The 27117-nt window shown below is 54.1% G+C and overlaps 3 protein-coding genes across 3 annotated transcripts in view; 2 read left to right on the plus strand and 1 right to left on the minus strand.

The window, feature by feature from the left end:
* The window catches only part of LOC119105806 (E3 ubiquitin-protein ligase lubel), a 28250-nt gene extending 15371 nt beyond the window's left edge, over window positions 1-12879 (plus strand). The window contains exons 7-20 of the mRNA XM_037229321.1: window positions 2039-2247; window positions 2658-2768; window positions 3340-3477; window positions 4384-5083; window positions 5422-5630; window positions 6281-6430; window positions 6956-7081; window positions 7328-7441; window positions 7958-8068; window positions 9532-9697; window positions 10059-10156; window positions 10496-10754; window positions 11537-11596; window positions 12435-12879. Coding sequence (XP_037085216.1) covers window positions 2039-2247; window positions 2658-2768; window positions 3340-3477; window positions 4384-5083; window positions 5422-5630; window positions 6281-6430; window positions 6956-7081; window positions 7328-7441; window positions 7958-8068; window positions 9532-9697; window positions 10059-10156; window positions 10496-10754; window positions 11537-11596; window positions 12435-12847 — 2864 coding nt within the window. The 3' untranslated portion in view covers window positions 12848-12879. The remainder of the gene's footprint in view (window positions 1-2038; window positions 2248-2657; window positions 2769-3339; window positions 3478-4383; window positions 5084-5421; window positions 5631-6280; window positions 6431-6955; window positions 7082-7327; window positions 7442-7957; window positions 8069-9531; window positions 9698-10058; window positions 10157-10495; window positions 10755-11536; window positions 11597-12434) is intronic.
* A 2231-nt stretch (window positions 12880-15110) lies between these two features.
* LOC119105809 (E3 ubiquitin-protein ligase lubel) lies at window positions 15111-22764 on the plus strand. The gene is made up of 10 exons (XM_037229325.1): window positions 15111-15223; window positions 15716-15914; window positions 16542-16670; window positions 16858-17001; window positions 17350-17439; window positions 17857-18035; window positions 18832-19000; window positions 19895-20055; window positions 20440-20608; window positions 21196-22764. The coding sequence occupies exons 2-10, from the start codon at window positions 15774-15776 to the stop codon at window positions 21226-21228; spliced, it is 1215 nt and encodes a 404-aa protein (XP_037085220.1). The 5' UTR covers window positions 15111-15223; window positions 15716-15773; the 3' UTR covers window positions 21229-22764.
* A 4158-nt stretch (window positions 22765-26922) lies between these two features.
* LOC119105344 (phospholipase A2 group XV-like) overlaps window positions 26923-27117 on the minus strand; it is a 7603-nt gene continuing 7408 nt past the window's right edge. Inside the window, exon 6 of the mRNA XM_037228813.1 lies at window positions 26923-26941. Within this exon, the coding sequence (XP_037084708.1) occupies window positions 26923-26941 (19 nt within the window). The remainder of the gene's footprint in view (window positions 26942-27117) is intronic.

Raw genomic sequence — 27117 nt, forward strand, 5'->3', positions numbered from 1 at the left:
TATGCCAATTGGGTTACGCTGCCACCTACCGCAACAAAAACTTGCCGAAGTACTTTTTGCGAACCTCACCGCCGCCGCTAACACAAAAAGTGGCTCACCTGGTATGTTAGCCAAGATATCCGCATTCCTATACCTGTGCGAATACATGGGGACCACCCCCACGTCTACCACAGTAATGACTTATCTGACACTCCACCGTCCACAAATCAGCCAATTCTACTTGTCTTTGTGCTGCCTGCAACGCGGTGAACCGCCGCCTCTTTCACTGCCGCCACCATTTTATTCTGGCTGGCAGCCTGCCAAGCCGCTGCAGATCGTCTGAAATCACTTGTCTGCCGCCGCGGCAGCCACAAATGTCGCGCTAATTGATAACAGTTGAGCCACACATCTGGTGCAGGTCGCTTCCAACGGAATGAATGCGTCGACGGATGTCTTGATTACTGGCCCCACTTTGATCAATGTTAAGTTATTAAATAATGACTAGGGGATGAAAGGTGACGTACGAATGCATCCAGCTGAAGTTGTGGTTTAAGACAGATGCATCTGGTGTCTTCGGCTGTTCGTGGTTTTGTCATTTAAACGGCGCAGGTTAAGAAGACGCGAGATGAGGTCCCCCATTGCTGTACATAATTTAGCTGTTTTAGTACACACGATGAAAACTCGTTTGGAATTATTCTTTATCTTTATGCTGTGAAGTGTGGTTTACGACAATGTCATCAAACAAATGCACCAAATTTTATTTGAACACGATGCTAAGACTTTTATAAGCGGACTGCAGAAATTAGTTCAGTTTGAGTTTGGTAATAATATGACAATGAACATCACTCGGTTATGTTTCACAAGTGCCTTTCGGAAGTCCGACTGTAGCTTCAATTTGGCGTTAGTGGTTTGCTATCCTCATGCCATGTTAAAGCATCGCCCAATTCCCGCAAACCAGTATCGAGTCCACCCCCACCCATCGAACGTTTGGCTGATTTCGACTCTGACGCCGAGCAGCACAGCAGCACTGATTGGACTCAGATCCCGATTCAAAGATAAATGTCTCTACTGCGGAATTGGTTTCGATGAAATCTAGTATGTTGATCACAGTTTAGGAGATGACGAGTAATATGAGTTTCATGAAAGCCTACATAATACATTTTATACAAGAGAGACAAATTTTGAGGTGTTTTTGGCCGTACATGCTGTCATGTTCATATATATATATATATATATATATATATATATATATATATATATATATGGACTCAACTTCAACTCCGATTAGCCACACCAATTCTAAGGAATCGCTTCCGCCTTTTAGCTCCATGCATATTTTGACTGATCCCGAGGTGCATTCACATCTCACGTGAATCCAAGTACATTTGTAATAACCCACACGTGTTTTACTGATTATGTTAATAGCTCCCCTTCTTCTACTCTAATCTACCGCTTCCTGCCTGGAAAGCAGCCGAGTGTACCGTAATCGCTTCTAGCGGAACCCCTTCAAATTTTTGTTAGATGACGTCACATCACTGGGATGGGCTTGCTTTCCGCACAATCCGCTTTCTTTATCTTTTCCATAAGAAATAACTTTTCCGTGCAGCTAGCCCTCGCTCCCAGCCGTTTGTGTTGCCCTTGTCTGCCTTCCCCTTGAGGCTAAATTCGTCCCTTCATCCCTATCGCAGGAGGCAAATTCTTCAGCACTCATATTCCTCCTCCTCCTTCTCCCCCCCCCCCCCCCCAGACGGTTTCCTCGCACCATGGCCGGCCACGCCATGGTGCAGCCACAGGTCAGCTCCGACCGCTCTCGAGTCTCCGACCTCACGACCTCCCCCCACCCCGTCCGCTCACCAACAGCTGGCCTGCCACCTTCGAATAGAAGGTCCTCCCTCACAACCTGCGAAACAGCAACAGGACAGCACGTCGCAGATGTTTCCACAGCTTGCTTGTTTGCTTGATAAACAGCACGTTTATCAGTGTCATGCGGCTTCTCACTTTATCAGGAACGAGCCTGCGGCATCGCGACCTACACGCCAACCCGCCTCGCCGCCGCCAGGTGGCCTGTCGTCGGTGTGGGAGGAGCCGTCGGTGCAGACGCTCTCGCTGGGCGGCGGTCGTCAGCAGACGCAGCGCAGCCTCAGTCGCTCGTCGGCCGACTCGGGCCGGCCTCCATCCGACGACGCCAGCGCCGCCCTGCCGGCCACCGTCGCAGACATCAACTCGCAGGAGCGCCACCAGTGGCAGACACCGCCTGTCTGCGCCGACGTAAGCCAAGCGGGGCGGCGCGCGGATAGTCATTAGTCCGACCTCAGTGGGCTGGTGATGGAGGTGTAGCGGCGAAGACAGCACGTCTCCAGTTATCTCAAGACTAAAGATGACGTCTGTCACGCTATATCAAAGGAACGGACCCGCATAACTCTTCGCCTTTTAATTAGCCAGTAGTTCTGTCTTCACGGACTAGGATGATATATAACGTACTTCGCGTGTATTTCGTTTGAGTCCAGATAAGAAAAATCCTCGTATGAACAGTGAACCACCGATTTTTGCGGGGGAGTAGTAGAAAAACGATGTTAGTTCTTTCCAGAACACTCCATAGCATAGGCACCTATAACTGCCTAGTAGGACGTCATATTAATCACAGTGCCCGAGCCGACCGCGAGCCTGCGTACCGCCAGGAGCGCTCCGGAGACGTCATTCGTCCTCGCAGCCAGTCCATGTCGGGCCAGATGTCGCCGCAGCCGTGGATGTACCCGCAGGAGCAGCACCCTCAGCACGACATGCTGCCGGTAACCCGTCAACCGAGGCGCGGCTTGTGTGCGATTTGCGGCCATGCTTTATGTGCCAGGTATTGTTCTTTGATTAGAGGATTTCGTCTATGATAGATTCCCTTGATCTGTGAGCAAGAATTACTGCAGACAGCAAGCAGTAGGTCTAAATTGCTCTTTTACTGTATTCCCTCTGGTCACTGTGAGTTTAGTTATTATTCCACAATGAGCCAGCGAATCAATCATCTACAATTTGGTTGGCTTCCGTGATATAACACGATATGTAAGTAAACCAACCAGAGTTCTTCCATCTTAATGGTGTCTACATCTCAGAGCAGTGCCCCCACTAAGTGCAGTTTTGAGGGGGGGGGGGGCACTTCCTCATTAAATTTCAGATTTCAGGTGTCACATAACTAGTCCTATGGTCTTGCAGATGACATTAGAAAATAGCTTAATTCCAGTCTTTGTAGTTTCTCAGTGATCGTTTGGATAATGACGCCCCTGTTCCGAATCACCACCGCAGCTGCGCACCAGCGCCGCTGCCGCCACCGGCAGCGCTGCCGGCTGACGGGTGTCGGTGTCCCTCCGGCAGGGGTTCGTGACGACGCGGCGCGGCCAGAGCTGCCGCGGCTGGCCGCAGATGATGGCCGCCGGCTCCGTCTGCGACATGGGCTCACCGACGGTGGCGCACCACCACCCGCCGCCCGGCTTCGTGCCACACATGATGCATGTGAGCGTCCTCATCGCTCGAGTGTGGAGTGAAGGGAGGAGTGCATGGAATGGGGGGGAGGAGTGTACGGGGGAGCAGGAAGGAGTGTGGAGTGCAGGAAGGAGTAAGGGAGTTGAGTAATGAGTATGGAGTGGAGGGATGAGTGTGGAAAGTAGAACGAGTACGAGGAGTGGATAGAAGAGTGCGGAGCGCAGGGATGAGTGGAGAAAGGAGCGTTAAGTAGAGGTAGAAGTATGGGAAATGGATAGAGGAGTGTGGAGTGGAGGGAGGAGAGTAGAGTAGATGGAGGAGTGTGGAGTGAAGGCAGGAGTGCTGAGCGTGGGCATGTCATGGCGCCCATGGAGTGGGAGAGGCGTAATGGACCCTCTATCTTCATAGATGTAGATACACAAAGGTACTGCAAGAATCGAGCTCTTGAGCAGAATCACCGCCGGAATCCACTCTTTACCTTTAACACGTTAAGTGCGGGTAATGGCGGTTGAAATATGACGATCAAATTTGTTTCCCATCGCCCCACTTCGCAAATGTTCTGTCGACTATCGAAGTGAAAGATGAACATATATGTTACGAAAAAGTAAGATCGACATGAAACCGTACACGGCGAACCAGGCACAGAAACGAAACAAAAATAGTCGCGGTCCATGCTTTTCTGTCATCATTATTCGTCAAAATCTGGAAACAGAGATACTGGAAACAATGCTAACGTGTGGTAAATTATGCTTGATTGTATTAAGCTCTTCGACAAATTATCAATCGATGGGAGAGAGAGATTTCAAGTTCAGCGTTAAATTTGCGCTGGCAACGCATGTCAGTTAAGCATCTAAACGTGTTGTAATAAGTGGTCTACGGGAGATTCACGCGTCCGAGCGATATCGGTAGAGTATAGCGTACCTCTGGTCTTGGCAGGCGCAGTCGATGGCACAGCTGGGGTGTCCGACCTGCCACGGCCCGGCCGGTGTCTGGTACCCGGCTGAGCCGCCCGAACCCGCTATGGTTCGCTACCCCAGCAACGCCAGCCTGACCGGCTACCCCGCCGGCGGCGCGTTCGTCTCGTCCCGCGACCTGCGCCAGCCGTCGCCGGCGCCGAGCGCGCGCTCCGGGCGCGCCGCGCGCTCGCGCCGCATGGCGCGCTCCCAGATGGAGCTGAGCCGGTACGCCTCCGAGTCGGAGGACTACGTGTCCGGCGTCGAGACGGACGACGAGAGCGAGCCGACCGAGGATGCGCGCGCGCCCACGCCGACGGCCGCCTGGCACTGCCAGCACTGCACCTTCCAGAACTCGGCCGGCACCCGCGTCTGCTCCATGTGCTGCCGCACGCAGCCAGCGCCGCCGCCGGCGCAGCAGCAGCAACAGCAGCAGCAGCAACAGCAGCAGCGGCAGCAGAAGAAGCGGCGCCGACGTCGCTTTCTGCGCGGCAACATGCCGCCGGGAAGTCCGGCGCCGGCGGCGATGGCGCGCGGGCGCGAGCCCTCGCCCGGCGGCGTATCCAGGGGTCGTGACCCCTCGCCCGGAAGCGCGTCCCGCGGAAGAGAGCCGTCCCCCGCCGGCCTGGTGGACAGTATGCAAGCGATGAAGTTGGGGGGCGCCGGGGAAAGAAGAGGCTCAGGTAATGTGATCGTGTGGCATCCCGCTCCCTACGTCTGGAGCTACGGTCGGCCCCCGATGCCGTATTGCTAGCGTTAGACGTAGCGCGTAGAACGTAGTTGCGCGAGACAGTAACCTTAGAAGAGGCGGCAATTTCCGCTCGCGAACTCCCGGCTCCTGACCGGATAGTGCTCTCACCGCCTCCGCCGCCGCACCTCCGCCGCTGTGGAACACGAAGAGGAGCCTGCGGATGGACGTGCGACCCGCGTCTGCCGCTGTGTGGTGTGCTGTGGCGTGCTGTGCTGTGCTGTGGTGTGCGTGACGTTGCGGAGTGCTGACGGACGTGCCGGTCCGTTACAGACGCGATGACCGCGAGACGCGAGCCAGTGAGTGAGGCGGCGGCGGAAATTGCGCCCGTGCCGGCGGCGGCGGCGGCGGCGCCTGCGCCTGCGCCGGCAACAGAGAGCGTCAACACGAGCCCCGCGAAGAAGAGCGAGGAAAGGGGCGACCGCAATAAACGGACTCAGTCTACGGGCACCTCGCCACCGCCTCAGACCATCGCCACACAGGTGAGAAATTTCAGACAGAGAGCGAGGGAGGGAGCGAAAGAGAGGGAGAGTAAGAGTGAGAGTGAGAGTGAGAATGAGAGTGAGAGTGAGAGTGAGAGTGAGAGTGAGAGTGAGAGTGAGAGTGAGAGTGAGAATGAGAGTGAGAGTGAGAGTGAGAGTGAGAGTGAGAATGAGAGTGAGAGTGAGAGTGAGTGAGAGTGAGAGTGAGAGTGAGAGTGAGAGTGAGAGTGAGAGTGAGAGTGAGGGAGGGAGGGAGAGCGAGAGAGAAAGGGAGGGAGAGAGAGAGGGAGGGAGAGAGAGAAAGGGCGAGAGGGAGAAAGGGCGTGGGAATATAGATTCTGCGATGGACCCTGTAGTACATCTATCTCACCCTCTCTCCCTCTCTTTCTTTTTCTCTCTTCCTCTCTCTCTCCCTCCCTCTCTCTCCAATCGCGTTGCAATCAACTGTACTTGAAAACACGCTTTATTTTAACCAGACCTTAGCGTATTCGGCACAATTGCAGAGGCTATCTGCAGTCCCCTGCTCAGCTATATATTTTGTCCGTCGTTTGCCATCACATGTCTACGGTCAGTGCAACCATATTAGGACATTCACCCTCGCTGCAGTCCACCGCTGCCTTCTGGTGACGCCGTCCGGGCGTGTTTGGCAGACCAATGATGACCTGGGCGCGAGCGAGCTGTACAGCTCGCGCGCCTCGTTGCCCCGAGCCGGCTCGCGCACCTCGCTCACCGGCGAGTACGAGCCATTCCGCTACGCAAGCCGTCAGCTGCCTAACCTGAAGCGGACGCAGTCATTTCAGGTACGCTGAACAGGACTGGAAGCAGCGCATGTGTTTCGTCAGTGCAGCTACTGTCTGCGCGATGTGTTTGGCAGAAGCAAACTTGTGTATGGTGGCAGAAGCGTACACAAGTTCATGTTAATGATTGTGCTTGCGCAAGCTTTGGGATGCACTTTCATCTACGGCTTCATTGCTTCGACCGCTTATCGCTGACTTCTTCGCTCTGATTGGCGTTGTTTTCTGCAGTCTTTCATCACGTAGGAAGTATTTTACGTCTTTTCGGCCGTCGTTTTTCATAATAAAGCCGATATTCCCTCTACAGCTAAGTCATTGACAATACCTCTCACAACTTGCGTTTACTCTGATGTTGTAAACCTCAGTGTTTGCACCTGCTATCTCTGCGGAAATAACCAATTGGCAGCATCTCAAGCGTTTCCGCTGCACTTGTCCAGCTCTGTGTTTGCTATGTCGGGCTTCTGCTGGCACGTTCTCTCCGCCACCTCTGTGCCGAACCACCTCGCCACCTCTCTGCCGCGTCGTTTGCAGGCGTTTGGCCACCGTGAGCGGGAGGAGCGCAGCGACCCCTGGTCCTCATTTGGCACTCTGGGCTCTCGCTTTCAGCCCCGCTCCTCCTCCAAATCGTCGGTCCACTCCACCGTCAGTGACTCCAGGGTAGGTTCGGGCGCCGGAGTTGCCGTCATATGCGAACGACTACAAATAATATATATATATATATATATATATATATATATATATATATATATGTGTGTATATATATATACTTACAATACGCAGTGGGCGTTTCAATTATGAGATTTCTTATCTGGCATGTTGGGCGACCGGTTCTGAGAGGCACGTTGCGCGCTGTGAAGCGTCTTGCAGCGCGCTCAAGCGACACTGCTTGCCGCTCATCCCCAGGCGTTTGGAGCGTACACGTCGGGCGGCTCCAGCCGCGGAGAGAGCCCGGCTAGGTTCGCCGGCACCGCTGACAGGTCCAGGAAGCTCTCGTACGGCGGGGATGTGGGTCGCAAGGTAGGCCGCGGCTCACGCTCCAGCGGGAGAGGGCGCTCTTCACCCGGGCCGCGTTCCTCATTGGCGAAGTATCTACCGGAGTTGCTACCGATGGCGTCGCAAGTACCTACGTCCTACACGAGCGACCATCCTCCAAGCCGTAGGAGTTGCTGTGACGCACTTACCTCTGACGTCGTGGGTTGTTACTCATGGACAGCTGTTGGTAATGGGGAATGCGGCCCCGAGGTCCGAATGACGTCCGGGGAGGCACATCTGGGCAAAGCATGTGGGCGAGAAAACTCCTTTTGCAGAGTTTGAACTGTACTCTTCAAAAAAACAACATTTTAGCAGCGTTTTCTGTGGGAGTGGAATGGAGTGGCATAGCATTGATTGTCGTGGGGCGCGTGGACTCATTTCACCGTTTGGTCTGTGCTTATCAGTACATTTTTAAGAATGCTTTCTGTGGGTTGTTTGACTTGCTCGTCGCCCAGTTGGCATGGGCGGAAGTTATTGTCTGAGCTTGATTGTGTTTTGCAGCCTGCAGACGGCTCGGATTACCTGGTGGGCCTGGAGGAGCTGATGATGCAGCGCAGGCCGCCAGGTGACCCCGCCGGCAGCCAGGGCATGGAGCTTGTCCTCATGCTGAGGGTAGGCAGCGGTCACTCGGCCACAGAACCAGCCGCAATCGCGTGCATGGTCCGGGAACAGCTTCTCGTGATAGCGTGCAACTGTGTGTGTTCTCTTTGAGCAGATATCCGGTTCTATGGTTCTCATGATGTCGTCATTCTGCATGTGGGTGCCGGCCAGCGAGATATAACCCATTGGTTCAGCTTCAACATTTATTCAAAAGGAAACGTTTTAGTTCAGATGTGGTTCTGAACTAAGGTAATCATACTGTAGATGAAGGGAGTGTTCCACATTCGTATGGAGCTTTGACTTGAAATACCCATCTTGAAGATCATTCGGTGTGTTTCAGAACAGACAGCCTTTCCTAAGACTTAAACCCTCGTAGTTTCTGAACTACAGACCCGCAAATACGTGCAGGTAATTTCGGGGAGACTATTTCAAGGTCACTCGAGCATTCATGATGCCATAACAACGTCATCTACCTTCTGCCACTCCATTAGCCATGCGGCGATCAAGGCCAAGAAAAATATAAATGTCATTTCGTTCATATCTGGCATTCGTGGGCATGAGTTCCAGATATGACGGACGTCAATTGGGTCTCAATCAATGTTTTGCAAGGTGCGATGACGTAATAAAAATTGCCGTCCTGAGGAACATATTCACTAAAGAGAGAAGTGATCTTGTCTAAAGCAGCTTTTTCAGCTTAAAAGTGTACCAGTAGTTATAAGTGAGCTTATGGTATCAAAGCTGATCCCTGCTTCATTATCTTTAGATGTGGAACATTCTCTTCAGCTAAGTATTCAAAGTCATAGCCTTATTAAGCCATGACCTTTATAATCTCGTAGTTCAAATGTGTTTAGCCCATTGTTTTCTATAAAACGAAGATACTTAGAGGGAACCAGAAGTGTGAAATAGCTCCGGATGCCCAACACCAGCGGCCGACGTCGAACAGACTGGCATCCAACCGGCGCCGCCAGCCGGCGACTGGTTAGATGTGTCGTTACAGTGGGCTTGGTGCAACGATGCAAAATTGTTTCCGTTGCAAAAAAAAACGCGTCGGCTTCAGCTCTTTTTGAGCAAGCAAATAGCGTGATCCAGTCCGCATAAGCCGCACTATCTACTTTTTCCATTTTTCATGGGCCTTATGAGGAATAACTCTGCTTTAAACAAATAAATACTATACCATACTCAAGCTGCTTGTGCACAACCCAAACGCATATATGTGTCTGTGAGGATTTGCAAGACCTTTGTGGTGAGCTTGTGAAGCAGATTATGAGTTGTGTCAACCAGGCAGCCAGCCGTCACTGCGTGAACTAGCGCGTGATAAGATATCGAACCGTTTATCCTCACCGTGCCAAAGTGTTTAACGCTGTTATGCCAGCTCATTTACCGCATTGCGAACAACGCTGAAGCAGACCAGAGCCTTGACGCAGCCTCGCCTTCGGCTTTGGCCGCATCCCAACGGCAGCCGTGCGTTGCGGCAGGACGCTGAGAAGCACAGCTTTTCCCCGGAGGACCTCCAGATAGCGCTGAACCATTGCGGAGCGCAGCCACCCGTGGCCTGGCTCCTGGACAATCTGGACAGCATGATCGAGACCGTCTGCACATTGGCCACCAACTACGGTCATGAGAGGCGCGAGAATGACGTCGGTGAGTGTGGGGCGGATCTGTGATCACTTGATCGAATGATCGTTGGTGGGTGTGAACAGGCGGCTCAGGGGTAGCATCGCAGATGTGCGCGTACTTGCCTCTTGGTGGGGTGCAGTTTGTAGTCGGACGTTAGCATCATGCAATGGTGGAAACAAAATCAAATGAATTCATTGGGTGGACTGCCAAGCGTTATGGACCTTAAGTCGCGTATATGGATCGGTCAATCCTCACCGAACAAGACCGTGAATGGTCTAGCTCAAGCCCTCCGACACTCCCCGGAATGCCAGGCTTGATTGATCACCGTATCACCAAGCACCCCATACGCGGGATCAGCCACTTCTAACTGAGTCGACCCCATCAGGCACCATCTCGAACAAGGAGGCCCGAGACGCGCTCCGTCTGCACAAGGGCAACGTCTGGACCGCAGTGACCGAGTGTGTTGAGCAGCGCAGAAAGAAGGTCAGTGCATCGACGTAGGTTCACTTACGTTAAGTAAAAATGGAAGACGAAGCATCGGCTGTGAGGTGATATTGACGTTATCTGCCTTGCAGGACCCCCTGAGCTTATAGGGATGGGCGGTTGCCCCACGGCGACTTTGTTACGAACCGCTGCATGTGCTAGGATTTCATAAGCAGCGTGCCTCCCGTTCTGTACTACATGTTCTGTACTGGAAGGACGAACCATCGATGTTGCGAGATTGCGCCGCATGCCGGTGCTCGAGCTGGCGGCACCCTCTCCTCTGCCGCCGACGGCAGCAGCGGCGGCGGGCTAACGCGCCGGCGGGCGGCGGCGGCGCAGTACTCGCAGCTGGCCGGCCGGGGCAGCTTCCCCCGTGAGGACATCGTCACGGCGCTGACGGCCAACCACGGCAGCGTGGAGGCGGCCTACCTCGACCTCAACCGCACCCAGCTCAAGCCGTTCCTCATGCGTATCTGGGGACCGCCCCAGGGCGTCGAGGTCACCGAGGGCGCGCCGCCGGGATCGGCCGAGGTCAAGGCCGGCGGCCAGGCGGCGGCGAGTTCCGTCCCCACGGTCCTGGCGCCGGCCAAGGCCGATAGTAAGTAAGAAGAATATTTACTCATCTCCGCTGCTTATTGACTGACCGACGCGGCCAGACGGAAGCGATGTGTGAGCTGCTTGATGCCATGTTTTGCTCCGGTGTCAAAGGTTTCCGTAACCTGATAAATGCATGCAGCACTGAATGCTTTGCTTATGATTTATTAATGATTTTGCTGCTCCACGCATTTGCTTATCACGGAATGACTGTGTTGTGCTGGTTGAGAAGAATGATAATTGTTTGTTTTGGTTGATACCATTTATTTCATTTTTACACAAATGCCATTTACATGTGTGAAGGGGAACTTTACACGATGGAAAAGCTCTCTCTGACCGAGCCAAAACATAATGAAACATGAATAAAGATTATCGAAACTAAAAGGTCTGGCACTAAGCTTCAAGTTGCGAGAATTACTTTACATTGTTTGTGGTACATCCAGCATTCGCAAAAATGTTCAGCTCAAGCAATTTAGTAGCGAAGTCAGAACTCAGGACGTGACCACAACTTATGGTCGGCTCCGCAAGAGGTTCGGTTGCACCACACGTCAATGACTAGATAGCAAAGTCTGGTCCCCGAAGGTCGTTCACGCAAGCCCTCTACCAAAGCCGCCTTCCTCTCGGGCCTCTCACGACTCTCACGCTAAATCGCCAATAGCTCGGGACCTGGTCGCCGCCGGGAGCGAGGGTCGGCGCCGGCCGGGCCAGCCCTGCCCGTGGCCGCGTGACCGTCCTGACCGCAGGCCCGAGGCGTGCCCCGGCCGATGACAGCGCTGTCAGTTGCAGATAGTCCGGTCCGGAGTGACGAGTGCTCCGCCCTTTCCTCGGAGCTTGACTCTGACGACGGTTAGTGAGCGGCCGGGCGCCGCCTGTGAGCCAGTCAACTAACGCTTCGTCGGGCGGCCGCTGCAGCTCCGGGCAGCTTCTGCCCGCTGCAGCTCTAGGTAGCTTCTGCCCGCTGCAGTTCAGGGCAGCTTCTGCCCGGGCAGCGGCGTCGACGAGCCGGGCCTTGCTGTGCTTCCCAGCTGGACAGAGCGCGGTGTTCTGTTCCACAGCAGCACGCAGACGTGTTACGGTCTGGCGGCGGCAGGAGGAGCCATGTTGTCTTCGAGGATCCAGTTAACCTGATGGGGTCTGGGAGGGGCTGTGTCTCTGTTTTAGGCGTGCTTCTTGTAGGGATTATGTGTACAGATGGATATACTTTTGCATGCATCACATAGGCCATACCATAAGCGTGTAGTGCTGCGTTGCTAACGTTTTCAGTTCACTAAGGCTTGCATGATGTTTTTGATGTTTTGTGCTCCTTGTAATTCTGCTCCCAGCTTCCGATTTCAGCCGTATCGTCGATCGTTCCCTAGCCTGGGGATGTAAGATGTGTAAGGAGACATAACGATGGCCTAGTTGAAGCTGACTTGCGATCCATCGTGATTCTTTCAGACAGAATTTGTGCTCCGCTACCGATTAAGCTCTTAATAGCCGGAAATAGTGATGATATGTTCTAGTATATTTATCACTGCCGTGCTTTTTTGGGCATCTGTTACAAGTAATAATACCCGGCATAGTAATAAGCGTCAAGAAGTACCACCACAGCTTCCTATTAATGTTCGTGATGCCGTTAAACGGCGTGATTTAGATGAGACACATACATAGCTAAAATTATTAACCCCGTCGTGCTTTATTCCAGATGAAAACTCCAAATCAAAGGATTACGCAACCCCGCCTCAGTCACCTCTGCCGAAGCGTCACCCCTCTGCTGCGTGTCCCAGCCCCGTCCCTCTACAGCCTCGTTCGTTCCCCAGCTCATCCCAGCTTGTCAGCCTCGCTGACAGCACCAGCTATTCCCCATTCTCTCAACACGGCGCCCTCAACAGCAGCACTGTCTACTCATCCCACCACATCATCACCCACTGCGGCGATGTCGCCATCGCCTGGAACGCCATCTGGAGCACCATCAGGAACACCATCTGGAACGTCATCTGGAACGCCATCTGGAACGCAATCAGGAACGCCATCTGGAACGCCATCTGGAGCGTCATCTGGAGCGCCATCTGGACTGTCATCTGGAACGCCATCAGGAACGCCATCTGGAACACTTGAGGGCGATGCTGAGCCCAACGTGACTTCAGTACACCTGGTGTCCGATGGAGTCTACCAGACGCCAGTTGCTGACCAGGCGGCGGCGAGGGATAGCACTAGTGCAGTGGTCGCCATCGACGCGGGCGTGCCCGTTGTCGGTGGCCAACAGGCGCAGACAGCAGCGGCCGCAAGGGTCAGACCACCTTCTCAGGCGCAGCTGCAGAAAGGTTCTCATGACAAGCTAGCTGTAGCGAGTCCAGCGTGTCCTGATTCGAACGCGCATCGCGGGACAGGAGAAGCACCCGTTTACAGCAACCTGACGGTGGATCGGAAGGGGGCAGCACTAGCTGGTAACGATGCACGCCCAACCATGGAGCTGCCCGAGACTTCCGACACAGTCCGGCTGCCTGAAAAAGCATCAGCAAGTTCGTCTTCTTCTACAGCACCTGTTCAAGCTGTCTCGTCCTCCTCCACAGCTCCAGCACCTCCTTCGTCGTCATCGACTCAGCCTATCCTAGCAAGCGCAACACCTATTGCGTCATCGGACTCGGCCACAGGACGGCCATCCACATCAGCATCCCAGGCCAGCGTTGCTGCAGATCCACGGCCGTCTGCCGTCTCGGAAACGTCACAGGCGTCAACGAGTCAGGCTCCGGCCGTTCCCCCGAAGGCTAGAGAAGTGACAGCTAGTCAACCATTCCCGATATATAGTAATGCCACGGATGTGGCATCCACGGGCCCCAGTGGTACTGGGACTTCCTACCAAGCATCTTCACCTCTCCAGACCGTGGTGACCGAATCGTCTCAGAGCCGGCAGCACGCGAACTCGCACTCACTTCAGCCATCGCCGATGCCGACAACTGCCACAAAAGCAGCCAATGTGTCGGCGCGGGAGTCGAATCATTCCGTGAACTCTGACCCTGTAATGCCTACTTGCCAAAACACCACCCCCGACCGGTGCGAAGCGGCGAGGGAACGCCCGCGGCCAGTTGGTGTGACAGCCCATCTCGGCCTGAGCTCTGCCGCAGAGCGACTGCGCGAAACAGTGCCTGAAGCCACACTTGAGCGTGCCTCTGAGAGTGGGGCTCGGCCCAGTCCAGAGCCAGTGCCGGCGCCAGATGCGGCCTATTCCACTCCAGCCGCTGCATCGACCGCTGGCACGTACTCCGCCCCGATGGGACAGCCTGTCGCGGCAGGGAGTGATGGCACGGCCGCTCAGCCTGCTCACAAGCCTGCCGATGCACCGTCGGCGTCAGCCGCATCGGCTTCTGCTGACCCAATCCCTGCCGTTGAGCCAAGCGCAGAGGTCGCTGCGGAAGTCGGAAGGTCGGACTCAGAGACTGACCCGTCGTCCACCGGAGAGGCGTCTGAAGCGGACGGCGGCGAGCCGGCGGCGGACACCACCTCCACTGAGCCGACGTCCGCCGCCCCTGGACGCGACCCGCTCACCTCCAGCCAGCGCCTGGCGCTAGCCAAGCGCGTCATCAGCAAGCACGTGCAGCGTCAGCAGCTGGCGGGCGAGGTCGCAGCGAGCGGGCAGCCGACAGCCAGGGCCGCCGACACCTCCGACACAGCCGAAATCCCCGACATCGACGCCGGGGCGGACTACGCCGACGTGTACGGTATCGTCGGCCGCCCGCACACGCTGCGCCGTCTCACCGACGACACGCCAGCGCAGCAAGTGACCGGTGACGTCACAGGCCCGGCCCGGCGGCGATTCTCGGCGGGCAGCTCGGCGTCGGACGGCGCCGCCGGCGGTCACGTGGTCTTCACCTCGTCCGACTCGCTCTCGGAGGGTTACGAGGCGGTGGTGAGCGTGCGCTTCCAGCCGGGCGGCGGCGCGGCAGCGCGGCGCTCTCCGCGCCCCCTACAGATGGCGCCCTCGTCATCTACCGAGTCGCTGACGCGCTCCTACGAACCGGTAACGGTGGTGTACGCGCCGGCCCGCCAGACGGCGCGGCCGGAGGCCTCGACGGAGACCGTCAGCTCGGACGAGACGGGGAGACAAGAGAGGACGAGCGGGGCGTCGACGGGCGAGCCGAGTCCGCCGGAGACGTCCGACGCCGACGTCTCCGCGACGGGGCGGAGCAGCCGGCCGGACCGAGATCCTGCTTCAGGAGAACCCGGCACCGTCCACTGACGACGACAGCGACTGCGGCCAGACGAGTCGGTCCGTTGGAGAGGGACAGTGTGTCGCCGGCGGCGGGCAGGGCGACCTCTGGCGGGCCGGCCGCCGGCCACAGCTCCGGAGTGTCGGACGAGGCGGCCTCCAGCGACTCAGACCCGGAGCTGGCTGCTAGGCCCAGCGACGTGGCCGTCGCAGCGCTGAAGGAGGACCTGAAATGTGGCAGCGCAGCGGTGTTGAAAAAAAGCACGTCCGAGCGGCAGAAATTGCAGGTGAGCCGGCATGGTTTCACACGGTCATCAACAAACTTATAGCCTTTCACGAAATCCGTTTTCTTCTTACCAAATTTTATTGGCATGATGGCTTTGGCGGAAGCGCGCAATTAAGCAGGCAGGGTGGTGTGCACATGGGCAATCGTGACCACCTGTCGTCAGTAGGGCAATGCGAACCTTTGTGTTTGTCAGCTGGTTGTTGATGTGGATGTCAGCTGTCGATGTCGATGTCAGCTGGTTGTCGGTAGCTTGCGATGTGGTGTCATTGTGCCGACTTCATCCGGCATCTTCCCTGCAGACGTTTATATTTCGCTCGTGCAAAACCATAAGATGACTATCCTTTTTCATTTTGACAATGTGCTTGCATTTTCACTTCCTGCGAATGAAATGCGTGGTCGCGTCATCCCATGTGATCGTAAATTCGAACTATTGAACTATTATGCTCCTGAACCCCGCACGTCGCTCTGACTCAGTACCTCTCGCGGCCGCCAGAGGCGCGCCTAGTCGCCTGCTGCGCTCCGGTCGCGCCCGCTCTCAGGCGGAGGCCGAGATGGCCACGCAGCTGATGGCGCTGCGGTTCGCGCCTGACGACAGCCTGCAGGCGGCCGCCTCCTGCTCCAGCCTGTACACGGCCATCAGCTACCTGCACCAAGAGTGCGAGCTCTGCGCCGGACGCTTCACTGTGAAGGAGGTGCGTCCCGCATACCGGCTGCCCAGGCGGTGGTGCAAGGGAAGCAGCGCTGTGGAGCTCTGCTCGGAGAGAGAGAGAGAGAGAGAGAGAGAGGGAGAGAGAGAGAGAGAGAGAGAGAGAGAGAGAGAGAGAGAGAGAGAGAGAGAGAGAGAGAGAGAGAGAGAGAGAGAGAGAGAGAGAGAGAGAGAGAGAGAGAGAGAGAGAGAGAGAGAGAGAGAGAGAGAGAGAGAGAGAGAGAGAGAGAGAGAGAGAGAGAGAGAGAGAGAGAGAGAGAGTGAGAGAGAGAGAGATCTTTTGGGGGCTTCAGGCTGGGGGATAACGGTGCAAAAGAACAGGCGATACGGAGAGAGTGATGTGAAAGAAAGCCGAAAGGGCATCAAATGCCTGTCGAACGTGGCTTGGTGTAATCCACAGTGAGAGACGGGGAACCAAGATCGATTTTGACCTCGTGTTATGTCATCACCAGGAGCCTTGATGCATTTGATTGGACTGCTCTCACGGCTATTTAGGAGTTTTCCTCCCTATCCCTTTAGCAGCCGTATAGAAATGAACATCGTCTACATCGGCTGCCCGTCGGCGGAGCCACACGCTACTGCTTCAGCATCTCCTGCTGGCTCTGCTTCGCAGATGGTCAGCATGACACACTGCACCCACCGCTGCTGCCACGGCTGCGCCCAGGCCTACTTCACCCAGCGCATCAAGGAGCGCCCCCTGGCCGACCTGCGCTGTCCGTTCTGCAACGAGCCCGACCTGACGGTGAGCACCGCCTGCTCCGGCCTCCGCCAGAACTTAATGAGGGCGATTAGAACGGCGCTGGGGGTCAGAGTTTTGGGGGCTAGGTTGACCTTCCCAATAAGCGTCATTGGAAGTTTGGGAGGGCTAATTACTCAAATTGTTTTTAAGTTGCGTGTGAATCCATTTAAGTTGTTCTTGATTTTTTCAGAGTGAAGAGATCGCATCGGACTATTTCTCGCATTTGGACATCATGCTGAAAACGCTGGTAACACCGGAGATCCATGGCCTCTTCCATAAGAAGCTTTTCGACAGAGCCATGATGAAGGATCCCAACTTTAAATGGTGTCCAAAGGTAAAGCTCCTGTTTTTTTTAACGCTCACCAACGCTGTGCCGTAGACCGGCCGATAGCATAAATAAGTTGTATCCATTGTCACCCCGCACTGTTTGTAGCTTTTGCAATTACTGGTGGGATTATAACGCGATTATATTATACTGTTGCGTTAGTCAACAAAAGCGGTCAGTCAGTCTTTACTTTTCAAGGTTTTCGCGGTACGACACCCCAACTATGTTACGAAGCAACGATATCTGGCAATGACAGTAACTTGACACTGTAAGAGCCGCGCCTCGGAGCTTATAAACACTACTGGATGGTCGTAAGGACTAGTTTTCATGAACACTTCTTACTCCGGCCGCCCTTAGTGTTCGTCCGGTTTCATCGCTGCTCCGCGGCAGAAGACGCTGCACTGCCCTGACTGCGGTACCGTCAGCTGCGCTCTCTGCACGAAAACGGTACGACGCCTGCGGCATCAGACGATATTTTTGGTGAAGCATTCAGGTGGCGAAGACGTGCCCCGATACTCTGTGTGGAAGCGTCGCTTTAATCCGTATCATCCATGCTGTAAAATGCATATTGGACGAGATATACATAAGCATGCCATGTACTTAAAAAGGGACTTGTGCGAGGGCAGGAGCTCGCGTGTGAGGACAGACTCTCCCGGCTGCGCAGTGGGTACTCCCGCTATACTCAGACCATTTCGACCGAACGCTCAGATTTCTCGCATGCCAACGGTCTCTGTAGGTAAGTAGGCACACGGCCGTGAAATGGCAAGCTGATCCACACACAGCTCGCTCCGGCGGTCGGCCGCCTCAGGGCGGCACAGCAGCTGGCGTGGGTCGCCGCTGACAGCCGCCTTCCCCGCCCGACAGTGGTGCGACCAGCACGAGGGCGTCACATGCGAGCAGTTCGCGCTCTGGCAGCAGCAAAACGACCCCGAGTACCAGAGCGTGGGCCTGGAGCGCCACCTGGCGGAGAGCGGCATCAGCTGTCCGGCCTGCCGCTTCCGCTACTCGCTGGCCAAGGGCGGCTGCATGCACTTCACCTGCAGGTGAGGCGCGCCGACGGCGCCACCATCCGCCGCCGACGAGTGGCGTGTCCTCTGCTCCTGTCGTCGACGGCGCCACCATCCGCCGCCGACGAGTGGCGTGATCTCTGCTCCTCTCGTCGACGGCGCCACCATCCGCCGCCGACGAGTGGCGTGATCTCTGCTCCACTCGTCGACGGCGCCACCATCCGCCGCCGACGAGTGGTGTGATCTCTGCTCCACTCGTCGACGGCGCCACCATTCGCCGCTGACGAGTGGCGTGATCTCTGCTCCACTCGTCGACGGCGCCACCATTCGCCGCCGACGAGTGGCGTGTTCTCTGCTCCACTCGTCGACGGCGCCACCATTCGCCGCCGACGAGTGGCATGTTCTCTGCGCCACTCGCGGCGGCGCAGAGGACACGTATGGAACTTGATGGCAGGGATTGGAGTTGTGTTACGTCTGTACGCACAATTCTTTTCTTTTGGTCATTTGAAAATAATACTGGCAGTGCACTCTGATGCGGCAACATGTGCTTAAGACATATTTGCATCATCGCCTGATTTACCTCTTCAATTCTGTATTTTGCGGGTCTTTCTAATTGTGTTCAGCCGCGAGCGCGGGTACACTAGCTCTGGTGTATGTCCGATAAAAGGCTGTCCCGTGGGAATGATCTGCCGAGGGTATGAGTAGATAGCCTGAGCACTGAGGGACAGTCTGAGGACTGATGACTGAGGACTGAAGACTGAGTCTAAAGGCCTGCAACCCGACGTCTTGCCCACCACCGTGGACCAGGACCCTCACCGCTCTCGCTGTGCAGCCAGTGCAAGTACGAGTTCTGCTCCGGCTGCGGCCGGCCGTTCAGCATGGGCAGTCGGTGTGGCCAGACCGACTACTGCGCCCGGCTCGGACTGCACGCGCACCACCCTCGCAACTGCCTCTTCTACCTGCGCGACAAGGAGCCGCAGCAGCTGCAGCAGCTGCTCAAGGTGCGCGATAGCCGCGGGGTGTGTGTGTGAGAGAGACGAGGGGGGGGGAGGGAGGGGAAGATATAGACTTTTCCATAGCCGACGTGTGTATTACAGAGGGCTTTGTGTCATAACACGTTTTAGTACGTTTCATGCTCGTAACCTGTGTTATGAAACACTCAGCATGGACTACCCTGCTGCCTGTCTGCATAAACTGTGCGACGAAGCACTGATTTTGTCTCTGTCGCACTGACAGGCCTGCTATATCACGATCAGACGCGAACGCGGCAGTCCAGCGTTCATGGCTTTTAAGTTCAACCTCTCGGAGTTAGGATCCCAGTGATGTTTTTGCAGCCTGACGACCTTTCCTAGAAGAAAACAAAGGGTTCAAAAATACGGTGTTCTAAGTATTTTTGCACCTTAAACGGATGATCTCGGATCCCGTAGGGTCCAATATTTATCAGATCCAGTGAGGTGGGGGGGGGGGGGGGGAGGGAGATAGAGCGAGAGCAAGCGAGGGCGAGAACAAAAACGAGAACAAGAGCGAGAGAGAGAGACGCGAGCGAGAGAGAGCGAGCGAGAGAGAGCGAGCGAGAGAGAGCAAGAGACAGAGAGAGAGAGAGAGAGAGAGAGAGAGAGAGAGAGAAGAGAGAGAGAGAGAGAGAGAGAGAGAGAGAGAGAGAGAGAGAGAGAGAGAGAGAGAGAGAGAGAGAGAGAGAAAGAGAGAAGAGAGAGAGAGAGAGAGAGAGAGAGAGAGAGAGAGAGAGGAGAGAGAGAGAGAGAGAGAGAGAGAGAGAGAGAGAGAGAGAGAGAGAGAGAGAGAGGAGAGAGAGAGAGAGAGAGAGAGAGAGAGAGAGAGAGAGAGAGAGAGAGGAGACTTCCGCCTGCCACGGACAACGACGCCACATGTTTCAGAGTAACGCAATCGAGTACGACACGGAGCCGCCGGGTGGTACGGAGGTGTACGGCGAGGTAGGGCGCCGCTGTCGGGTGCAGGAGCAGAAGGAGACGGCCGACGGGCTGCGAGACGACCTCTGTGGCCGCACGGTGACCCCGGGTCACGCCGGACTCTGCCGGTACGCTGTGGGCGCCCGTGCGCCGGGAGTCTGTGCATTATGGGTAACGGTATATTGTAGGTGCCGACGTTCTACGGTTATCGGTGCTCTGTGGGGGACACCTGGAATCTGTGTTTACCCGGCGGCGGTCGGTTATGAAGTAGGTTGCCAGATTGTAGAATTTGCTACACCGATTGCCTTGAGTTCACTCCTTAACTGTGTCCCGAACGTAACGGACGGTAAAATTCCGTTTGTTAAGTCCTGCGAAAAGAAGGATCTAGCAATGCAAAGTCTTGAAAGAACCGTGTGGGCACATGTTTGTTCCCAAGTTGTGTGCACAGAGCCCATTGAGAAACGGGTTTTCAGCAATTAACCCGTTCCCATTGCCCTTCCATCTGTCGACAGAATGCATTACGTCGAGTACCTGGCCGGCCTGGTGTGGCAGCACCATCTGGACCCGGTGGCGATCAGTGACGCGGCGGACCTCCGCCAGGAGATGCGACGTCACGGCAAGCGCGTGCGCATACAGCGTGTGCGAGAGTCGGACGAGCGATACACGGCCGCCCTGCGCAAGGTGCGAGATGAGAGCCTGTGGACGCGCGCATGCGTCATCACCGGCGCTCAAGCTGTGCGCAGCAGCACTGGCTCTCCACGCTTGATATGGGATGCCCAGCACGCGGCGGCCAAGGTCAAGGGGGACCTCTGGGTGAGGCGTTGCCCGTATGACGTCATTGGCTGGCCCCTGAGAGTCCTGTCCGGGCTGGACTCCGGGATGTAATTCACGCCGAAGGATGGGCAAACAGCACGGCAGGCGTGCCGGAAACGGGGGTGACGATTGCGAGAGGTGGACGCATCAACGTCTGCTGCTAAACAGTAGCCATTTCGTCCACGTGGAAATTTATTGATGGAAAAGCTTTGTACGGCTCTAATTCTCTGATTTGTCTATTAGAGAAATTATTTTATAGACCGGAGTATCGTGGTGTATTCACTTATCTTTCACGGGAGCCCGCCTATTAATGCTCGTGAGCTCTGAGCATTGGTGACATTTCCGATGTCTGCTGTCTGCGAGCATGTATTCGACTTGCAAATGTCCCTTAGCGTTCCTCAGCTGGTATGAGTTCCAGTGTGCTGCGCCGCACTGTTCCAGTGCCCCTGTTTCAGCTGGTGGAAACGGAGCTCCCGCTGGACGTGTGACCGACCGGACCAGCGAGGCATCGAGTCGAGGCGGCGGCTGCTCTCTGGAGCTCCCGCTGGACATGTGACCGACCGGACCAACGAGGCATCGAGTCGAGGCAGCGGCTGCTCTCTGGCGCGAGGCTCTAAGGCGCAGCGCTCCGCATAGCCATGGGCAGACTCGCGGCAATCAAGATCACGACTGGTCCATATTTGCGACAAACGGCAGTGCCACGTGTGTCGTTAGGGCTGAGCCCCCAGTTTGCGCTCCTCGCGCCCGGCCGGCTGTCTTTCTAGTCATGTGGTAGGTCTCAGAAGTGTCTAAACAAGTACGTGAACTGTACTGGCAACCACAAGACGGGCGAAAAACAGATGTTAGCATTCGCCTCACACCTGTGTGGAGTCAACGTGAAATCAGTGTACGGTGAACACGAGAATGCGCTCAGCCACGTGCTACATCATGAGATGTCAAGTGTATCACGAATGCGCAAATGCGGGAAGGCATTGCGGTGCTATGGCAACACATGCATTACGGCACATCGTAATACCTGTCCCCGAATCCAGGTAAGCCTACTCGAACACGTGTGTTCACCCAAACTCTAGGAATATTCCGTCATTCAAGCCGGAGGCCATCCACACGTCAGCATTTAGACTCGCATGGCTACATCTGTGGGCATTTGATTGTCCCACCATATGACGTGCGTTGCGTCTTAAGCGCACACGTTGTGTAACTTCCAGCTTTCTGTAAGAAATTGCCTGCAGGCAAGAACATATGTCGCTGGAATACGTATTGTAGATGGTGTGTGGCTGTGTTTGTACCTTGGTTCCCTTTTCCAGTGCAACACAGATAGTAATGCCTGCTGCGTATGGAATGATGATAAGTAGATCAGATGTTATATTAACCTTCGTCAGACGTATCGCAGCGGACTTTACCTTCGCAAACGAATCTCCCCGGACCCCATCATGCTACGAATGAAGCATTCATAAAAACGGCGAACATAGCTGGCAAACCTGTGATTTAAGCGTGCCAGTGTAACGTGGCCCATATGAACTAGCCGCACAACAGCGATCACAAAGATCAACGAAATCAAGTTAGTAGAATCAAGTCATGCAAATGCAGGGACAACAACTGCACGCATGTGTACGAAAGTGACAATGGTTGGATGTCACTGTCATAGAACAGCGACGAAATGCAATTGTATGCCATCAACTCAACCTTGAAGCATGTTTTCCACGTATGCGGCATGGTCTGAGCACAATCACAAGGTTACGACCATGCTACGTCTGCCTCTGGTTGTACGTGCGTTGCATTCGCGCAAGAGGACAACGCCAATATGTACTCCCTTTTTGGCAAATTCTTTGGTCATCGGATTAAGAACAGTTCTTTTGGCAGACAAACACATGTGCTTACCGATGTATACTGTTTGCATAGATTGATGGCATTGATAGTTCATGCCAACCCTGTAGTGACGTCTCCGCTGGCTTGGATGACGTTTGTGAGATTGAATATGGTTTTGTATAACAATGAATACTTCAAATATAGATTCTGCAAGACTATGAATATGTGTGTATGTGCTTCTTGTTATACCCGGTTTTGCAATATGGATGTTACAGAACCTGAAAGCCTAAGGTCACCAGAGTTCATTGGTGTGGTCTTAATATTCCTGATTTGATTTGATTTGATGTCTAATTCCGATTATGGACATAAAGCAGTACATAACATGATCAGTGGATTGGCGCATAAGCGGAACGCTTAAATCTGAGCGCCTCTCCTAACAATAACAAGATATGGTCATCGCCGCCAGGGAACCCACAACACACCGCCCACTCGTCCAATCTGTAAGCCGACACGGGCCAGGCGCTCGCCGCCGCTCCGGTCTACACATATAGCCGTCTCGGCCCGGCGACGGACGTCCGGCCCGCCAACGCCACCCAGTGGCCTGTCTGCCGTCCAATCAGTCTGATATCAATCTTACCTCTGAAACTTAATAACTCTGCAGTTTTTACGAATCTTGCATTTTGATAACAGTGTACAACCGTCGAAACTGAGGATTGCTTGTTCGCCACCGGAAGGCCGTGGCAGGTTCGAGGCATTATTAATAATGATCGTTATGTATTTCTATGTGAAATGTACATGATATTTTATATATTCATCGAAATTTCCATGGAGTTTGCTGGGCAAACATAGCTTTATGAAATCCACGACAAATGATCATCAACACCGGCTCGGGTGAGAGTGGTCATTTTAAACCCACCCCAGAAAGTTACTAAAAAATCCCGACGGCGCTGCGTGGCCTCGCAAAAGGGTGCACAGTTTTAAGCAATGTAATAGCGGACCTTTTGTTATGAAAGGTGTACTTTGTAAGGTCGATGAAATATGGCAGGTCAAATTCAGGCCTTAGCTGTCAGCGAAGGCAATTTCTAAGAAATGTCTTAAGTTGGTGCGACAACGGAGCGTTAGACGAAGCCATACAGCGATGAGATAGCTTCTCAGCAATAGAACAAGTTAATTCAGAATAAGAGAAAATAGCATTGGCATAGGTTCAGGTGTGGAGAGCAAACCTAAGTCTAAGCAAACCTGATTTTTTTTACTTGAGACCTTATATATTGAGTAGCTTCTGGTGCTGATTTCAAATTTATTGATAACAAAAACTCAACAAACATCTCTCAATGGGTACATTTAGGGTCGAGTAGGTGCTGACCTAAAAATGCCTTGGTGAGCATTTTATGTTTAAGCACATGCTGCCTAGCGTAACCTTTGACGCTTATTCAGGTGTAAAATAAAAAGCAATCTCGTAGGGCTTTGGTCACCATAAACATCTTAAGGTCAAAATGGATCACTGACCTGCAACTAAATACTAGCGCACTTTTGCCTCGAACATGTATTTAGATTTAAGGCGGTTTCTCGAGATGGTCTGGGAGCAGGTTTGGACATCAATCCGGAGTTTGACCCTCTTTGACTTTATCTGACGCGAATGTCATCAACTAGTAACCTCAAATTTCGACACAAGTGACTTTACATATGGGCCAATGCACCCTGTGAATTTAGTGTCTCCGATTCTCTCCGTTTTTGAGATTTCAGAGAGTCAAATTGCCCCTCCCCCTCCACCATCACCCGGACAGAGGATGTTCAACCACCCGCCCGTGCCTGTGTTACTGACGGCAAGTCCTCACCACCGCTGTCAGTTCTCATCTTAGTAGTGAATGATCCTCGCTGAAAGAAAAGACGCTGATTAACACCTATGATAGGCCGAAAAGGCTGACAAGAATTATACAAATCCTAACGTGCTTAGCACTGTTCATGGTCACCAGCATAGGTGAGGCTTTTGGGGCTCAAAAACTCTCACATTTGGGGAATGTAACATGGAGATTGCGAAGGTATGTAGAAATGAGCGAATCAAAGCGACTGTTGAAAGACAGAAACGGCTTGCAATTGTGAATTGACAAAGTTAACTGCTATAGAATTCAGGACCTACCAAGCACATGTATGACAAAATTGTCTTGGGTATTGAGGTGTACACTGTGTATGAAAGCAGGCGTCGTAAACGCCACTTGACTACCACAATCGCCCTTCTTTCCTCCTCTCTCTCTCTCTCTCTCTCTCTCTCTCTCTCTCTTCTGTCGTGCCCTGCGGGTGACGATTCCTTCCGGCGTTGTCGGAGCAGGATTCGGCCAGGGGTCATAAAACATCCGAGGCTTCCGGTGTTGTCGGAGCAGGAGTCGGCCAGAGGTCATAAAACATCCGAGGCTCATTGCCCTGCCCGTAAATTGCGGGGCCAAATCACCTTTGGGTTGCCCTATAGCAAGGCGCACGATTGGCAGTTAGTTCGCGCGTGTACCCGGATCAATGAGCGGTGTCGCCTTTGCGATGATGTCACGGAGGTGCCTTTTTATTTTTTCCCAGTTGAACGGTGAGCGCAGCACGGTGGCAGTCGGAAACGTCGAAACCTACTTCGAATGCCTTGGTGTTAGTGTCATAAAGCTGAAACAATGCAGGCAGCTACTGAAAATATATATAACAAAGTTGAAAGAAAGATGGGTAAAATCGAACAAGCACACGGCGAGGTTTCTGTCGGAAAACGAGGAGTGGCTGAAGGCAGAAGTCTTGCCGAAGGAGCTCTCAGTTTCATCCACCCGTGGTCGGCGCACGTTAAGTTTGCGTGGAAACGGCGCCAGTGATAAAAGGAAGGCAACAAAGTCACTTACCAGCCACACGGCAGATAAGCTTCTTCATGCAGCAAAACGACGAACTCGAAGTGAAGGACGAAACAACCTGGTTTTCGTAATTAAACAACCAGTCGAGACGCTGACAAGGCCAACAAAAGTCCGACGTCTGCTCCGAGACCAAAGTCAGTCTAGCCAGCCGAAGAAGTACAGTGGCAATGAGACCCTGGCTGTTTTCGTCGAGGAACGTTTCACCAAATCGACGTGTCAATTTACGCGACTCGCAGCAAGAGCAAGGCGCGGATATTTATCCAACGTACAGAGTTATTCCGTCGACGAAAGCAGGGTAATACCCACCTAATATCACCGTAGAACCCACCCGTGCAGAGATGCCGCTGCCATCGCTGCTCGGGCGTAACACCAGTCGTCTCATACTCCTGCAAGAGGTGCCACGGCAGGTAGCAGGCGAGCGGGAAAGCGTAGAGTTGCAAGTACGTTGCAGGTGGGGCTTCGATGGGTTCACAGGTCAAAGCTTCTATAAGCAGGAAGGTACCTCGGAACCTGTACAAGACGGCCAGGTAGCTGCTCACTTCACTAGTACCGTTTCAGTTGAATTACGGAGATAGCTTGGTGCGGCACAACTGCACAGCGTCGTCCACCAGGTTCTGTTGTCCCAAAAGCTGGAGTTCTACCGCGAGACCGCCGAACTTTGTAGGTCTGATCAGCCTACTGGACCCAGCAGATGAAAGATCTAACCCAGCAGGAGGTACATCTCGAGAGTCTCGCCATAAAGGTGAACATTTCCTCGCTACGAGACCACGATCGACGGCAAGGTGGCGAGTGCAGTTACCGAGACCGCCTCAATGCATCGATGTCCACTCTGCAAAGCAACACCAAAAGTGATAAACGATCTCCTAGCATGTCCGGCAATCTGCAGTCAACAAAAGCCATTTGCAATTGTGTTTCAACACTTTGCATCCCTGGATCCGAGTTTTTGGGTGCATACTCGATATCAGCTATTGCCTTGACCTACAGAAGTGGCAGGATCAGTTAAAAAGGCGAGAAAGGAGCAGATGCAAGAGAAGAATAAAACGGTGGTGGCAACGTTTTGGGAGAGGCTTCATCCTCATGTAGACCAGCCGAGAGTTGAAGGAAGCGGCACGTCAAGCGACGGTAACACAGCCCAGCGGGCCTTCGCAGAGGAGGCGACCTTCGCTGAGATCACCGGGGTCGACGAATGCCTGATTCGACACCTGCGTGGTGTACTGAAAGCCACTGACATCCGGATATCAAAATGACGCTGAGAAGTTCGGTGCCTACTGCCAAGAACCAGCCGAACTGTATGTGCATATGTATCCGTGGTATCCGATGCCTGTGTATGTGCACCGAGTACTTCTCCATGGAGCGGCTGTCACTGACACATTACCACTGCCACTCGGATTCTTCAGTGAAGAGGCACAAGAGTCTTGCAATAAGGATTTACGGGCGCGCCGTGTGGGACACGCTAGAAAATACTGTCACCTGCATAGCACCGCCGATCAGATCGGATACCTACTGGTCACCAGTGGCCCTGTGACCAGCTCGTCGGCGATCAGTGTGCGGAGACAGAGGGCTACCAAGGGTAACGGAGCGCTGTCGAAAGAGGCCCTCGCGCTTCTATAAGACCCTACCGGAGCCTCGTCATGTATATTTGAGGATAATACCAGCGACACCGACTCCGACGAAACAAATGAGAATCATCGTGCG

The sequence above is a fragment of the Pollicipes pollicipes genome, unplaced genomic scaffold (assembly GCF_011947565.3).
Source record: "Pollicipes pollicipes isolate AB1234 unplaced genomic scaffold, Ppol_2.1 Scaffold_6138;HRSCAF=7277_pilon_pilon_pilon, whole genome shotgun sequence".
Lineage (NCBI taxonomy): Eukaryota > Metazoa > Arthropoda > Thecostraca > Pollicipedomorpha > Pollicipedidae > Pollicipes > Pollicipes pollicipes.